The 17,160-nt window shown below is 54.8% G+C and overlaps 1 protein-coding gene across 1 annotated transcript in view; it reads right to left on the bottom strand.

Annotated features, from left to right (window-relative positions):
- Positions 1-17,160, bottom strand: part of dhx34 (DEAH (Asp-Glu-Ala-His) box polypeptide 34) — a 39,300-nt gene that overhangs the window by 9,061 nt on the left and 13,079 nt on the right. Inside the window, exons 5-12 of the mRNA XM_071360264.1 lie at positions 15,848-15,950; positions 15,202-15,419; positions 14,666-14,840; positions 13,343-13,536; positions 13,075-13,176; positions 8,047-8,322; positions 7,721-7,894; positions 7,255-7,464 (exon numbers count right to left, since the gene is read on the bottom strand). Coding sequence (XP_071216365.1) covers positions 7,255-7,464; positions 7,721-7,894; positions 8,047-8,322; positions 13,075-13,176; positions 13,343-13,536; positions 14,666-14,840; positions 15,202-15,419; positions 15,848-15,950 — 1,452 coding nt within the window. The remainder of the gene's footprint in view (positions 1-7,254; positions 7,465-7,720; positions 7,895-8,046; positions 8,323-13,074; positions 13,177-13,342; positions 13,537-14,665; positions 14,841-15,201; positions 15,420-15,847; positions 15,951-17,160) is intronic.

The raw sequence follows: 17,160 nt of genomic DNA on the forward strand, positions 1-17,160 counted from the left end.
GGGCTGGGACTCTGACGCGGTACTGACCTGCAGGGCTGGGACTGACACGGTACTGACCTGCAGGGCTGGAACTCTGACACGGTACTGACCCGGCACTGCTAGGACTCTGACACGGTACTGACCCGTTACTGACCTGTTAGGGCTGGGACCCTGACCTGGTACTGACCTGCAGGGCTGGGACTCTGACCCGGTACTGACCCGGTACTGACCTGCAGGGCTGGGACTCTGACCCGGTACTGACCCGGTACTGACCTGCAGGGCTGGGACCGGTACTGACCCGGTACTGACCTGCAGGGCTCGGACTCTGACCCGGTACTGACCCGGTACTGACCTGCAGGGCTGGGACTCTGACCCGGTACTGACCTGCAGGGCTGGGACTCTGACCCGGTACTGACCCGGTACTGACCTGCAGGGCTGGGACTCTGACCCGGTACTGACCCGGTACTGACCTGCAGGGCTGGGACTCTGACGCAGTCTGGATACAGTACAGGCTTGGTACTGGTCTGCAGAGCTGAGACGCTGACCCGATACTGGCCTGCAGGAGCTGGTGTTTGCTGACTCGGTACCGACCCGGTACTGACCTGCAGGGCCGGGCCTCTGACTAGGTACTGACCCGGTACTGACCTGCAGGGACGTGTAGCACCTCTGACCCGGTACTGACCTGGCACTAACTACACGGGCTGGGACTCGGACCCGGTACTGACCCGGCACTGACTTGTTACGGGCTGTGGACTCTGACCCGGTACTGACCTGCTAGGGCTGGGACTCTGACCCGGTACTGACCCGGTACTGACCTGCTAGGGCTGGGACTCTGACCCGGTACTGACCCGGTACTGACCTGTTAGGGCTGGGACTATGACACGGTACTGACCTGTTAGGGCTGGGACTATGACTGGGACTCTGACCCGGTACTGACCTGTTAGGGCTGGGACTCTGACACGGTACTGACCCGGTACTGACCTGTTAGGGCTGGGACTCTGACGCTGGTACTGACCCGGTACTGACCTGTTAGGGCTGGGACTCTGACGCGGTACTGACCCGGTACTGACCTGTTAGGGCTGGGACTCTGACGCGGTACTGACCCGGTACTGACCTGTTAGGGCTGGGACTCTGACGCGGTACTGACCTGTTAGGGCTGGGACTCTGACGCGGTACTGACCTGTTAGGGCTGGGACTCTGACGCGGTACTGACCTGTTAGGGCTGGGACTCTGACGCGGTACTGACCTGTTAGGGCTGGGACTCTGACACGGTACTGACCTGTTAGGGCTGGGACTCTGACGCGGTACTGACCTGTTAGGGCTGGGACTATGACACGGTACTGACCCGGTACTGACCTGTTAGGGCTGGGACTCTGACACGGTACTGACCTGTTAGGGCTGGGACTCTGACGCGGTACTGACCTGTTAGGGCTGGGACTATGACACGGTACTGACCTGTTAGGGCTGGGACTCTGACCCGGTACTGACCCGGTACTGACCTGCAGGGCTGGGACTCTGACCCGGTACTGACCTGCAGGGCTGGGACTCTGACCCCGGTACTGACCCGGTACTGACCTGCAGGGCTGGGACTCTGACCCGGTACTGACCTGCAGGGCTGGGACTCTGACACGGTACTGACCTGTTAGGGCTGGGACTCTGACGCGGTACTGACCTGTTAGGGCTGGGACTCTGACCCGGTACTGACCTGTTAGGGCTGGGACTCTGACACGGTACTGACCCGGTACTGACCTGTTAGGGCTGGGACTCTGACACGGTACTGACCCGGTACTGACCTGTTAGGGCTGGGACTATGACACGGTACTGACCCGGTACTGACCTGTTAGGGCTGGGACTCTGACGCGGTACTGACCCGGTACTGACCTGTTAGGGCTGGGACTATGACACGGTACTGACCTGTTAGGGCTGGGACTATGACACGGTACTGACCTGTTAGGGCTGGGACTATGACACGGTACTGACCTGTTAGGGCTGGGACTATGACACGGTACTGACCTGTTAGGGCTGGGACTATGACACGGTACTGACCTGTTAGGGCTGGGACTCTGACGCGGTACTGACCTGTTAGGGCTGGGACTATGACACGGTACTGACCCGGTACTGACCTGTTAGGGCTGGGACTATGACACGGTACTGACCCGGTACTGACCTGTTAGGGCTGGGACTATGACACGGTACTGACCTGTTAGGGCTGGGACTATGACACGGTACTGACCTGTTAGGGCTGGGACTCTGACGCGGTACTGACCTGTTAGGGCTGGGACTATGACGCTATACTGACCTGTTAGGGCTGGGACTATGACACGGTACTGACCTGTTAGGGCTGGGACTATGACGCGATATTGACCCGGCACGGCTGGGACTGACACGGTACTGACCTGCAGGGCTGGAACTGACACGGTACTGACCTGTTAGGGCTGGGACTCTGACACGGTACTGACCTGTTAGGGCTGGGACTCTGACGCGGTATTGACCTGCAGGGCTGGAACTGACACGGTACTGACCTGCAGGGCTGGGACTGACACGGTACTGACCTGCAGGGCTGGGACTCTGACGCGGTACTGACCCGGTACTGACCTGTTAGGGCTGGGACTCTGACGCGGTACTGACCCGGTACTGACCTGTTAGGGCTGGGACTCTGACACGGTACTGACCTGTTAGGGCTGGGACTCTGACGCGGTACTGACCTGTTAGGGCTGGGACTCTGACGCGGTACTGACCTGTTAGGGCTGGGACTCTGACGCGGTACTGACCTGTTAGGGCTGGGACTCTGACACGGTACTGACCTGTTAGGGCTGGGACTATGACACGGTACTGACCCGGTACTGACCTGTTAGGGCTGGGACTCTGACACGGTACTGACCTGTTAGGGCTGGGACTCTGACGCGGTACTGACCTGTTAGGGCTGGGACTATGACACGGTACTGACCTGTTAGGGCTGGGACTCTGACACGGTACTGACCTGTTAGGGCTGGGACTCTGACGCGGTACTGACCTGTTAGGGCTGGGACTATGACGCGGTACTGACCTGTTAGGGCTGGGACTATGACACGGTACTGACCTGTTAGGGCTGGGACTATGACGCGATATTGACCCGGCACGGCTGGGACTCTGACACGGTACTGACACGGTACTGACCTGTTAGGGCTGGGACTCTGACGCGGTATTGACCTGCAGGGCTGGAACTGACACGGTACTGACCTGCAGGGCTGGGACTGACACGGTACTGACCTGCAGGGCTGGAACTCTGACACGGTACTGACCCGGCACTGCTAGGACTCTGACACGGTACTGACCCGGTACTGACCTGTTAGGGCTGGGACCCTGACACGGTACTGACCCGGCAGGGCTGGGACTCTGACCCGGTACTGACCTGTTAGGGCTGGGACTATGACGCGGTACTGACCTGTTAGGGCTGGGACCCTGACACGGTACTGACCCGGCAGGGCTGGGACTCTGACCCGGTACTGACCTGCAGGGCTGGGACTCTAACCCGGTACTGACCCGGTACTGACCTGCAGGGCTGGGACTCTAACCCGGTACTGACCCGGTACTGACCTGCAGGGCTGGGACTCTGACCCGGTACTGACCCGGTACTGACCTGCAGGGCTGGGACTCTGACCCGGTACTGACCCGGTACTGACCTGCAGGGCTGGGACTCTGACCCGGTACTGACCTGCAGGGCTGGGACTCTGACCCGGTACTGACCTGCAGGGCTGGGACTCTGACCCGGTACTGACCTGCAGGGCTGGGACTCTGACCCGGTACTGACCTGCAGGGCTGGGACTCTGACCCGGTACTGACCCGGTACTGACCTGCAGGGCTGGGACTCTGACCCGGTACTGACCCGGTACTGACCTGCAGGGCTGGGACTCTGACCCGATACTGACGCGGTACTGACCCGGTACTGACCTGCAGGGCTGGGACTCTGACCCGGTACTGACCTGCAGGGCTGGGACTCTGACCCGGTACTGACCCGGTACTGACCTGCAGGGCTGGGACTCTGACCAGGTACTGACCCGGTACTGACCTGCAGGGCTGGGACTCTGACCCGGTACTGACCCGGTACTGACCTGCAGGGCTGGGACTCTGACCCGGTACTGACCCGGTACTGACCTGCAGGGCTGGGACTCTGACCCGGTACTGACCTGCAGGGCTGGGACTCTGACCCGGTACTGACCCGGTACTGACCTGCAGGGCTGGGACTCTGACCCGGTACTGACCCGGTACTGACCTGCAGGGCTGGGACTCTGACCCGGTACTGACCTGCAGGGCTGGGACTCTGACCCCGGTACTGACCCGGTACTGACCTGCAGGGCTGGGACTCTGACCCGGTACTGACCTGCAGGGCTGGGACTCTGACACGGTACTGACCTGTTAGGGCTGGGACTCTGACCCGGTACTGACCTGTTAGGGCTGGGACTCTGACCCGGTACTGACCTGTTAGGGCTGGGACTCTGACACGGTACTGACCCGGTACTGACCTGTTAGGGCTGGGACTCTGACGCGGTACTGACCCGGTACTGACCTGTTAGGGCTGGGACTCTGACGCGGTACTGACCCGGTACTGACCTGTTAGGGCTGGGACTCTGACGCGGTACTGACCCGGTACTGACCTGTTAGGGCTGGGACTCTGACACGGTACTGACCTGTTAGGGCTGGGACTCTGACGCGGTACTGACCTGTTAGGGCTGGGACTCTGACGCGGTACTGACCTGTTAGGGCTGGGACTCTGACGCGGTACTGACCTGTTAGGGCTGGGACTCTGACACGGTACTGACCTGTTAGGGCTGGGACTCTGACGCGGTACTGACCTGTTAGGGCTGGGACTATGACACGGTACTGACCCGGTACTGACCTGTTAGGGCTGGGACTCTGACACGGTACTGACCTGTTAGGGCTGGGACTCTGACGCGGTACTGACCTGTTAGGGCTGGGACTATGACACGGTACTGACCTGTTAGGGCTGGGACTCTGACGCGGTACTGACCTGTTAGGGCTGGGACTATGACGCTATACTGACCTGTTAGGGCTGGGACTATGACACGGTACTGACCTGTTAGGGCTGGGACTCTGACGCGGTACTGACCTGTTAGGGCTGGGACTATGACACGGTACTGACCTGTTAGGGCTGGGACTCTGACGCGGTACTGACCTGTTAGGGCTGGGACTATGACACGGTACTGACCTGTTAGGGCTGGGACTATGACACGGTACTGACCTGTTAGGGCTGGGACTATGACGCGATATTGACCCGGCACGGCTGGGACTCTGACACGGTACTGACCTGTTAGGGCTGGGACTATGACACGGTACTGACCCGGTACTGACCTGTTAGGGCTGGGACTATGACACGGTACTGACCTGTTAGGGCTGGGACTATGACACGGTACTGACCCGGTACTGACCTGTTAGGGCTGGGATTATGACACGGTACTGACCTGTTAGGGCTGGGACTCTGACGCGGTACTGACCTGTTAGGGCTGGGACTATGACGCGGTACTGACCCGGCACGGCTGGGACTCTGACACGGTACTGACCTGTTAGGGCTGGGACTCTGACGCGGTACTGACCTGTTAGGGCTGGGACTCTGACGCGGTACTGACCTGTTAGGGCTGGGACTATGACACGGTACTGACCTGTTAGGGCTGGGACTATGACGCGATATTGACCCGGCACGGCTGGGACTCTGACACGGTACTGACACGGTACTGACCTGTTAGGGCTGGGACTCTGACGCGGTATTGACCTGCAGGGCTGGAACTGACACGGTACTGACCTGCAGGGCTGGGACTGACACGGTACTGACCTGCAGGGCTGGAACTCTGACACGGTACTGACCCGGCACTGCTAGGACTCTGACACGGTACTGACCCGGTACTGACCTGTTAGGGCTGGGACCCTGACACGGTACTGACCCGGCAGGGCTGGGACTCTGACCCGGTACTGACCTGTTAGGGCTGGGACTATGACGCGGTACTGACCTGTTAGGGCTGGGACCCTGACACGGTACTGACCCGGCAGGGCTGGGACTCTGACCCGGTACTGACCTGCAGGGCTGGGACTCTAACCCGGTACTGACCCGGTACTGACCTGCAGGGCTGGGACTCTAACCCGGTACTGACCCGGTACTGACCTGCAGGGCTGGGACTCTGACCCGGTACTGACCCGGTACTGACCTGCAGGGCTGGGACTCTGACCCGGTACTGACCCGGTACTGACCTGCAGGGCTGGGACTCTGACCCGGTACTGACCTGCAGGGCTGGGACTCTGACCCAGTACTGACCCGGTACTGACCTGCAGGGCTGGGACTCTGACCCGGTACTGACCTGCAGGGCTGGGACTCTGACCCGGTACTGACCCGGTACTGACCTGCAGGGCTGGGACTCTGACCCGGTACTGACCCGGTACTGACCTGCAGGGCTGGGACTCTGACCCGGTACTGACCCGGTACTGACCTGCAGGGCTGGGACTCTGACCCGGTACTGACCTGCAGGGCTGGGACTCTGACCCGGTACTGACCTGCAGGGCTGGGACTCTGACCCGGTACTGACCCGGTACTGACCTGCAGGGCTGGGACTCTGACCCGGTACTGACCCGGTACTGACCTGCAGGGCTGGGACTCTGACCCGATACTGACGCGGTACTGACCCGGTACTGACCTGCAGGGCTGGGACTCTGACCCGGTACTGACCTGCAGGGCTGGGACTCTGACCCGGTACTGACCCGGTACTGACCTGCAGGGCTGGGACTCTGACCCGGTACTGACCCGGTACTGACCTGCAGGGCTGGGACCGGTACTGACCCGGTACTGACCTGCAGGGCTCGGACTCTGACCCGGTACTGACCCGGTACTGACCTGCAGGGCTGGGACTCTGACCCGGTACTGACCTGCAGGGCTGGGACTCTGACCCGGTACTGACCCGGTACTGACCTGCAGGGCTGGGACTCTGACCCGGTACTGACCCGGTACTGACCTGCAGGGCTGGGACTCTGACCCGGTACTGACCTGCAGGGCTGGGACTCTGACCCCGGTACTGACCCGGTACTGACCTGCAGGGCTGGGACTCTGACCCGGTACTGACCTGCAGGGCTGGGACTCTGACACGGTACTGACCCGGTACTGACCTGCAGGGCTGGGATTCTGACCCGGTACTGACCTGCAGGGCTGGGACTCTGACCCGGTACTGACCCGGTACTGACCTGCAGGGCTGGGACTCTGACCCGGTACTGACCCGGTACTGACCCGGTACTGACCTGCAGGGCTGGGACTCTGACGCAGTTGGATACATAAGGCTTGTTGGTCTCAAGTAGAGTGACGAAGGCTAGGAGCTGGTGTTTGCTGCTCTCCCCCTTGTCAGGCCCCTCTCTGTTCCCCTCCTCAGGGACGTGTAGCACCTCTGGGTCGCTGGCAAACACACTGGTGGGGTGGATCACTACCCCCTGCTTGTTACGGGTGTGGAACACCTATAGGAGACAGGGACATTATCACTGTACACACACACACACTCTTGTTCACACACGCTCACACTCCTGTTCACACACGCTCACACACACACACACACACACACACACACACACACACACACACACACACACACACACACACACACACACACACACACACACACACACACACACACACACACACACACACACACACACACACACACACACACACACACACACACACACACACACACACACACACACACACACACACCTGTTCTGAGTCCTTGCGGTTGGCGTTGTGTTCGTCTGGCAATGCCAGCTGGGGGTAAAGGCCTCGACAAAGCAGCAGCTTCAGAAGGGCTTGTTGCCTTGACGACAGGTCCTGGCTGGCCGCCGCCGCTTCCTGGAGCTCTGACACGTTGTGGCGAAGCTTGAACTTCACTTCCTGTAGGGGAGGGTTCAAGACAGACATGTTTTAATATCTATAAAGGGGTATAAGAATGCATATGCATCTATAGACAATATAATTTAAGCATTTATCTTATTAAACCAACTGGCCTGTTGCCATGACTCCGTCCACAGTGACATCATCCTCACCTGTATGTCCAGGTTGTGTCCACCTGTCTGCTCCTTGTCCTTCCCGTCCCGTCCCGACGCGCCCTGCTCTGTGTCCGACCCAGAATCCCCATCCCCTTCCTGTCCCTCCTCCAGTCTCAGGACCTTCCTCCGGCCGCCCTCTGCCAGGTCATGTGCTCTCTTCAGCTGATGTAACTTCCTCCTCTCGGTCAACCTCTCCCTGCGTTGCCCGCGCTCCCCACCAGAGGGAGCCCTCTCCTCCAGCACCTCCAACAGACCATGACTACGCAACAGCTCCTGTTGCCACACCAGGCGGGGAACGCGTCAGGGATTAAATGCCGGTGTTGTGTACATTACCTTAGAAATAATAGACGACTAAAGCAGGAACGAGGCCGAGTCGTTTTGCTGAGTTCATTTTCCCCCAAGGTAATGTACAGAATGGACGCCCTAATCACGTTTATACTGTTGTTGCCAAAGAAAACTATTTGAAAGCACACATGTACCGGTAGAAATACTTATGTTTCGTTGATATTCAAATTTTCATAAACAAATTCATACTTTGGTTAAAAGCCCCAGGTGGAAGTGACTTTTCCACAAGTTACGACTGGCTAAATCTACGACGTTAAAATGCCTATTTACTCTGTTCCATCCGACTGCGCAATCCACCGTCTCATCAGCCCAGGCAAGCATTTACTTATTTACTTTTTAAAAAACAAGTCAAGTTAAAGTCAGTTAAAAAACGATTTCTTCTTTACCCTCTCCCTAACCCAGCAATTTATGAACTTGATCTCCACTATAACAAAAAAAGCATCTAGACATGTTTTCACGTTTCTTTTAGGCTAACATTTAGTTTTTTAACAGCGGATATTTATATAAACCTTTGCTGTCTGTCTCTCTGACATTTGCAACATTATTTAATTATTCAAATTCGATCAGCTGTCCCATTGTAATGAACGAGTATGGCTCGGGACAAACCGGCAGACAGCGTTTCTCAGACAGTCGAAATCATGAATCAGTTGGCATAATTTTTATGGATATATACAAAGAAATCTCAATATAATTTTTGGGGAAATTAAGTGCAGCAAGTTTAGTCTTTTCAGCTTCAGTTTGAAGTGATTGTGTTGGCTGTGTTGGTGGCTGTGTTGGTGGCTGTGTTGTTGGCTGTGTTGGTGGCTGTGTTGTTAGCTGTGTTGTTAGCTGTGTTGTTGGCTGTGTTGTTGGCTGTGTTGGTGGCTGTGTTGGTGGCTGTGTTGTTGGCTGTGTTGTTAGCTGTGTTGGTGGCTGTGTTGTCGGCTGTGTTGTTGGCTGTGTTGGTGGCTGTGTTGTTGGCTGTGTTGGTGGCTGTGTTGTTGGCTGTGTTGTTGGCTGTGTTGGTGGCTGTGTTGTTGGCTGTGTTGTTGGCTGTGTTGTCGGCTGTGTTGTTGGCTGTGTTGTTAGCTGTGTTGTTAGCTGTGTTGTTAGCTGTGTTGGTGGCTGTGTTGTTGGCTGTGTTGTTGGCTAGCTCCTCTGAACAACAGTGTCCTGACCAGAGAGCACATTTTCTATTCCAGGCTAAATCGCGCCTCATTAGCTAATTGTTATAAATGTGTCCAAATAAATGTCACCAGAAAACAGCTTAAACAAATGTAAATACTTCGCTTTTATTCTGGCTGCACTTTTTGACGTGACTGTAAGTTCACCGCAGTTGGCTAGCTAGCAAGCAAGCAAGGGATAAGAACATTACCAGCCATTATGGCAGTGGAACATTTAGAACAAACGACTGGGTCGTGTCCATAGATACAGAACAAAAAGACTGAATGACTGGGTCGTGTCCATAGATACAGAACAAAAAGACTGAACGACTGGGTCGCGTCCATAGATACAGAACAAAAAGACTGAACGACTGGGTCGCGTCCATAGATACAGAACAAAAAGACTGAACGACTGGGTCGTGTCCATAGATACAGAACAAAAAGACTGAACGACTGGGTCGTGTCTATAGATACAGAACTAAAAGACTGAACGACTGGGTCGTGTCTATAGATACAGAACTAAAAGACTGAACGACTGGGTCGTGTCCATAGATACAGAACAAAAAGACTGAATGACTGGGTCACGTCTATAGATACAGAACAAAAAGACTGACTGACTGGGTCGTGTCCATAGATACAGAACAAAAAGACTGACTGACTGGGTCGCGTCTCTGCAACCGAACCGATAGAACGAACGACCAGCCAGCTTGGGTAGCAACCATAGATTTGTATCGGGACTATATCTTGTGGAAGGATGAAATAGTATGAATAAATGAATCAAAACAACGTTTTTAAATGAAAATATGTCAATCATTATTTGAATATGTTGATAACCCGTTGTATAAAAGTGATAATTCCTTTCGAAGCCGGTGTTTGGACGATATATTGTCACGGTTTGCAGGCCCTCAACACCCGTGCCAATATATCCTCCAAACACCGGCTTCTCTGGTATTATCACTTAACTAGCCAACTTCCTACACAGTCACCATTTATTTTTTATATTTAAGTGATAATGCCATGGCAATGTCCATGCAGAAACGGGTTATTTTCAAGTAGTGATCTGACTCGAATGACCAGAGAGAAGATGGGGGGTTTAGACCAGAGAGAAGATGGGGGGTTTAGACCAGAGAGAAGATGGGGGGTTTTACACCATAGAGAAGATGGGGGGTTTACACCATAGAGAAGATGGGGGGTTTACACCATAGAGAAGATGGGGGGTTTACACCATAGAGAAGATGGGGGGTTTTACACCATAAAGAAGATGGGGGGTTTTACACCATAAAGAAGATGGGGGGTTTTACACCATAGAGAAGATGGGGAGGGTTTTACACCAGAGAGAAGATGGGGGGTTTACACCACAGAGAAGATGGGGGGTTTACACCAGAGAGAAGATGGGGGGTTTACACCAGAGAGAAGATGGGGGGTTTTACACCACAGAGAAGATGGGGGGTTTACACCATAGAGAAGATGGGGGTTTTACACCACAGAGAAGATGGGGGGGTTTACACCATAGAGAAGATGGGGGGTTTTACACCATAAAGAAGATGGGGGGTTTTACACCATAGAGAAGATGGGGGGGGTTTACACCAGAGAGAAGATGGGGGGTTTTACACCATAGAGAAGATGGGGGGGGTTTACACCAGAGAGAAGATGGGGGGGTTTACACCATAGAGAAGATGGGGTTGTTACACCATAAAGAAGATGGGGGGTTTTACACCATAGAGAAGATGGGGGGGTTTACACCATAGAGAAGATGGGGGGTTTACACCATAAAGAAGATGGGGGGTTTACACCATAGAGCAGATGGGGGGGTTTAACACCATAGAGAAGATGGGGGGGTTTAACACCATAGAGAAGATGGGGGTTTTACACCACAGAGAAGATGGGGGGGTTTAACACCATAGAGAATATGGGGTGGTTTAACACCATATAGAAGATGGGGGTTTTACACCACAGAGAAGATGGGGGGGTTTAACACCATAGAGAAGATGGGGGGGTTTAACACCACAGAGAAGATGGGGGGGTTTACACCACAGATAAGATGGGGGGGGTTTACACCACAGAGAAGATGGGGGGGTTTTACACCATAGAGAAGATGGGGGGTTTTACACCATAGAGAAGATGGGGGGGGGGTTTAACACCATAGAGAAGATGGGGGGGTTTAACACCATAGAGAAGATGGGGGGGTTTAACCCCATAGAGAAGATGGGGGGGTTTACACCACAGAGAAGATGGGGGGGTTTACACCACAGAGAAGATGGGGGGGTTTACACCACAGAGAATATGGGGGGGTTTACACCACAGAGAAGATGGGGGGGTTTACACCACAGAGAAGATGGGGGGTTTACACCATAGAGAAGATGGGGGGGTTTACACCATAGAGAAGATGGGGGGTTTACACCACAGAGAAGATGGGGGGTTTACACCATAGAGAAGATGGGGGGGTTTTCACCAGAGAGAAGATGGGGGGTTTACACCACAGAGAAGATGGGGGGTTTACACCAGAGAGAAGATGGGGGGTTTACACCAGAGAGAAGATGGGGGGGTTTACACCAGAGAGAAGATGGGGGGTTTTACACCACAGAGAAGATGGGGGGTTTACACCATAGAGAAGATGGGGGTTTTACACCACAAAGAAGATGGGGGGTTTTACACCATAAAGAAGATGGGGGGTTTTACACCATAGAGAAGATGGGGGGGGGTTTACACCAGAGAGAAGATGGGGGGTTTACACCAGAGAGAAGATGGGGGGTTTACACCATAGAGAAGATGGGGGGGTTTAACACCATAGAGAAGATGGGGGGGTTTAACACCACAGAGAAGATGGGGGGGTTTACACCACAGATAAGATGGGGGGGGTTTACACCACAGAGAAGATGGGGGGTTTTACACCATAGAGAAGATGGGGGGTTTTACACCATAGAGAAGATGGGGGGGGTTTTAACACCATAGAGAAGATGGGGGGGTTTACACCACAGAGAAGATGGGGGGGTTTAACACCAGAGAGAAGATGGGGGGGTTTACACCACAGAGAAGATGGGGGGGTTTACACCACAGAGAAGATGGGGGGGTTTACACCACAGAGAATATGGGGGGGTTTACACCACAGAGAAGATGGGGGGTTTTACACCACAGAGAAGATGGGGGGGTTTACACCACAGAGAAGATGGGGGGTTTACACCATAGAGAAGATGGGGGGGTTTACACCATAGAGAAGATGGGGGGTTTACACCACAGAGAAGATGGGGGGTTTACACCATAGAGAAGATGGGGGGGTTTTCACCAGAGAGAAGATGGGGGGTTTACACCACAGAGAAGATGGGGGGTTTACACCATAGAGAAGATGGGGGGTTTTCACCATAGAGAAGATGGGGGGTTTACACCAGAGAGAAGATGGGGGGTTTACACCATAGAGAAGATGGGGGTTTTACACCACAGAGAAGATGGGGGGTTTACACCACAGAGAAGATAAGGGGGGGGTTTACACAATGACAGAAACAGATGTATTACATACTGATGTCAGGTGTGGCTGTCCTACCTTGAACTGTCTCCGTAGGTTGACCATCTCATAAAGCCTCTGTTCCTCCAGTCCTCTCCTCCTGCACCACTTCCTGCTGGCACCTCCTCTCTCCCCCTTCACCTGGAGGAGAACGTTTGATGGCTGCAGTGGCTAAACTAATTTGCTACACATTATGTCATATCAATCTAAATGGACTATTTAGTGATCTTAAATTATCCACGACAAGATGTAAGTGGCTTTGCACAGAGGGTGACTAAAGATGTTTCCTGTGTCCTGATTGGCTGACCTGCACCCAGGCGTTGAAGGTGTTGAGCAGGGTGAAGGGGTCTCCCTGGTTGGAGTGCAGGGGCTGGCGTGCTGTGGCACAGTCTGGGTTGTGTTGGGCGGAGCGGAGAAATGGGGACTGAACACTGAGGGCAGCAGCCACTGTCAGGACCGGCTCCACCAAGTTAAACACTGACCCCAGCACCAGCATCTTACCTGGACACACAGAGGTCAGGAGGTTAAGGGTCAGGACCAGCTCCACACCAAGTTAAACACTGACCCCAGCATCTTACCTGGACGCACAGGGGTCAGGGGTTAAGGGTCAGGACCAGCTCCACACCAAGTTAAACACTGACCCCAGCATCTTACTTGGACGCACAGAGGTCAGGGTTTAAGGGTCAGGACCAGCTCCACACCAAGTTAAACACTGACCCCAGCATCTTACCTGGACGCACAGGGGTCAGGGGTTAAGGGTCAGGACCAGCTCCACACCAAGTTAAACACTGACCCCAGCATCTTACTTGGACACACAGAGGTCAGGGTTTAAGGGTCAGGACCAGCTCCACACCAAGTTAAACACTGACCCCAGCATCTTACCTGGATGCACAGGGGTCAGGGGTTAAGGGTCAGGACCAGCTCCACACCAAGTTAAACACTGACCCCAGCATCTTACTTGGACACACAGAGGTCAGGGTTTAAGGGTCAGGACCAGCTCCACACCAAGTTAAACACTGACCCCAGCATCTTACCTGGACACACAGGGGTCAGGGGTTAAGGGTCAGGACCAGCTCCACACCAAGTTAAACACTGACCCCAGCATCTTACCTGGACGCACACATGCGAGCTCAAATACTATTTCAAATATCTAAATGACTTTCACATACATTCGAAGTGAGTATTCAGATATTTTGTCTTTGAAAAGACAAGCAGTTAAATATTGGAAAGTATCTGGAAATACACTTGGAAAGTATTGGCATGGTATTTGAAAAATACTCAAATACACTGACTCAAATACACTCCCATACATTTAACCAAAGTATTTGAAAATACTTTCAAAGAGTAGGCTATTTACAAGAAATGTGTTGAAAATATTTTCAAATACTTCCAATAGCACTAGATGATCCAGGCCCCATTATTTGAAAATACAGAAAATAAGTATTTAAATAAATGTATTTGAACACAGATTTAAGGGTTAGGGCTCGTGGTTTATAAAGATAACTAGGACCTGGAGGTTTTTCTGCTCAGGTCATGTGATCAGGAAATCCTCAGGGCCCTATTCAGGGGGCACAGTACAGGATGGCAGAAGTCACAACAGTGATATTTCTTTATTTCAGAGGGACCGTACCTACGACCACGTCAACAGGAAGTTGTGCCAGCAGGCTTCCTATAGAGGTGAGATCTCCTCTAGCGTCTAGCGCCCCCTGTTCCCTGAGGTAGGTTACTGCAGTCTGGATACTGGCCGCAGGAGGAGGGTCGATAAACAGAAAGGATCGTGGGTCACCCAGACTCATACTCTTCATCTGTAAGGACAGGAAACCATCTTTTGGCATGCAGAAGTAACAAATAGGGAACAGAAAACCAGAAAAGTGAAGAGGGATTTCAGTCGTTCAGAACCTGTAGTGAAGGGTTAGGGGTTAGGGGTTAAGGTACCTGTAGTACGAGTGAGTCCAGGGCCACCCTGTGTATCTCTGGGACGGGTAAGGTGTGAAGGGTTAGGGGTTAGGGTACCTGTAGTACTAGTGAGTCCAGGGCCACCCTGTGTATCTCTGGGACGGGGTAAGGTGTGAAGGGTTAGGGGTTACCTGTAGTACTAGTGAGTCCAGGGCCACCCTGTGTATCTCTGGGACGGGGTAAGGTGTGAAGGGTTAGGGGTTAGGGTACCTGTAGTACTAGTGAGTCTAGGGCCACCCTGTGTATCTCTGGGACGGGGTAAGGTGCGAAGGCCTCGTAGTCGGACTCAGAATAAAGCCGATAGCACACCCCGGGTCCTGTCCGCCCGGCCCGGCCTTTCCTCTGCTCAGAACTGGCTCGGCTGATCCAGAACTCCTGCAGACGCTGCATCTTCGCCTTCGGGTCAAAACTCATCTCCTTCACCTTGCCTGGAGGACACGTTCAGAGGTAATACATTGTGTTCTCTCTCCTTCACCTTGCCTGGAGGACAAATAGGTGAGGTCTTCAAAGAAGCTTTTATCTGTTTCTCCCCAGACTGACACAACGATGACATTGACCAGGCTCCTCTCTGTCCCACAGAGCAGCAGTTATTGTTTTATTTAACCTTTATGTAAACTAGTCAGTTAAGAATAGCTTATTTACAACGGCGGTCCTACCCCCCCCCCCCCCCCCCGGGACAAACCCGGACGACGCTGGGCCAATTGTGCGCCGCCCTATTGGATTCCCAATCACGGCCGTATGTAATACAGCCTGGATTCAAACCAGGGACTGTAGTGACGCCTCTTGCACTGAGACGCAGTGCCTCAGACCGCTGCGCACACTTCGGGAGTTCCAGGTGGCGCTTCGGTTGTCTTACCCGAGTCGACGACGAAGCGCACCCCGTCGATGGTGACGGATGTCTCTGCTACGTTGGTAGAGATGATGCATTTCCTCACTCCCGGAGGAGAGATGTCAAACACCTACGGACACAACATATAATACACAGTTTCGTGTTTTAGCCCCAATGCCCTGGGAACAGTATGATTAAAACCTTGTCGTGAGCCATCCAGCATGGACTTGGGTGATACAGGCACTTTTAAAATCATCAGACTTAATTAATACTTTATAGCTGCACAGGTGAGATACACAGTCCAGCTGCCCCCTAGACCTGCCCCCTAGACCTGCCCCCTAGAGCTGCCCCTAGACCTGCCCCCTAGAGCTGCCCCTAGACCTGCCCATAGACCTGCCCCCTAGACCTGCCCCCTAGAGCTGCCCCTAGACCTGCCCATAGACCTGCCCCTAGACCTGCCCCTAGACCTGCCCCCTAGACCTGCCCCCTAGAGCTGCCCCTAGACCTGCCCCTAGACCTGCCCCCTAGACCAGCCCCTAGAGCTGCCCCTAGACCAGCCCCTAGAGCTGCCCCCTAGACCTGCCCCTAGACCTGCCCCTAGACCTGCCCATAGACCTGCCCCCTAGACCAGCCCCTAGACCTGCCCCTAGACCTGCTCATAGACCTGCCCCTAGACCTGCCCCCTAGACCTGCCCCCTAGACCTGCCCCCTAGACCAGCCCCTAGACCTGCCCCCTAGACCTGCCCCCTAGACCTGCCCCTAGACCTGCCCCTAGACCTGCCCCCTAGACCTGCCCATAGACCTGCCCCCTAGACCAGCCCCTAGACCAGCCCCTAGACCTGCCCCCTAGACCTGCCCCTAGACCTGCCCATAGACCTGCCCCCTAGACCTGCCCCTAGACCAGCCCATAGACCTGCCCCCTAGACCTGCCCATAGACCTGCCCCTAGACCTGCCCCCTAGACCTGCCCCCTAGACCTGCCCCTAGACCTGCCCCCTAGAGCTGCCCCTAGACCAGCCCATAGACCTGCCCCTAGACCTGCCCCTAGACCTGCCCCTAGACCAGCCCATAGACCTGCCCCCTAGAGCTGCCCCTAGACCAGCCCCTAGAGCTGCCCCCTAGACCTGCCCATAGACCTGCCCCCTAGACCTGCCCCTAGACCAGCCCCTAGAGCTGCCCCTAGACCTGCCCCTAGACCAGCCCCTAGACCTGCCCATAGACCTGCCCCCTAGACCTGCCCCTAGACCAGCCCCTAGAGCTGCCCCCTAGACCTGCCCATAGACCTGCCCCCTAGACCTGCCCCTAGACCTGCCCCTAGACCAGCCCCTAGAGCTGCCCCTA

Source organism: Salvelinus alpinus, chromosome 22, assembly GCF_045679555.1.
Source record: "Salvelinus alpinus chromosome 22, SLU_Salpinus.1, whole genome shotgun sequence".
Taxonomy (NCBI): Eukaryota; Metazoa; Chordata; class Actinopteri; order Salmoniformes; family Salmonidae; genus Salvelinus; species Salvelinus alpinus.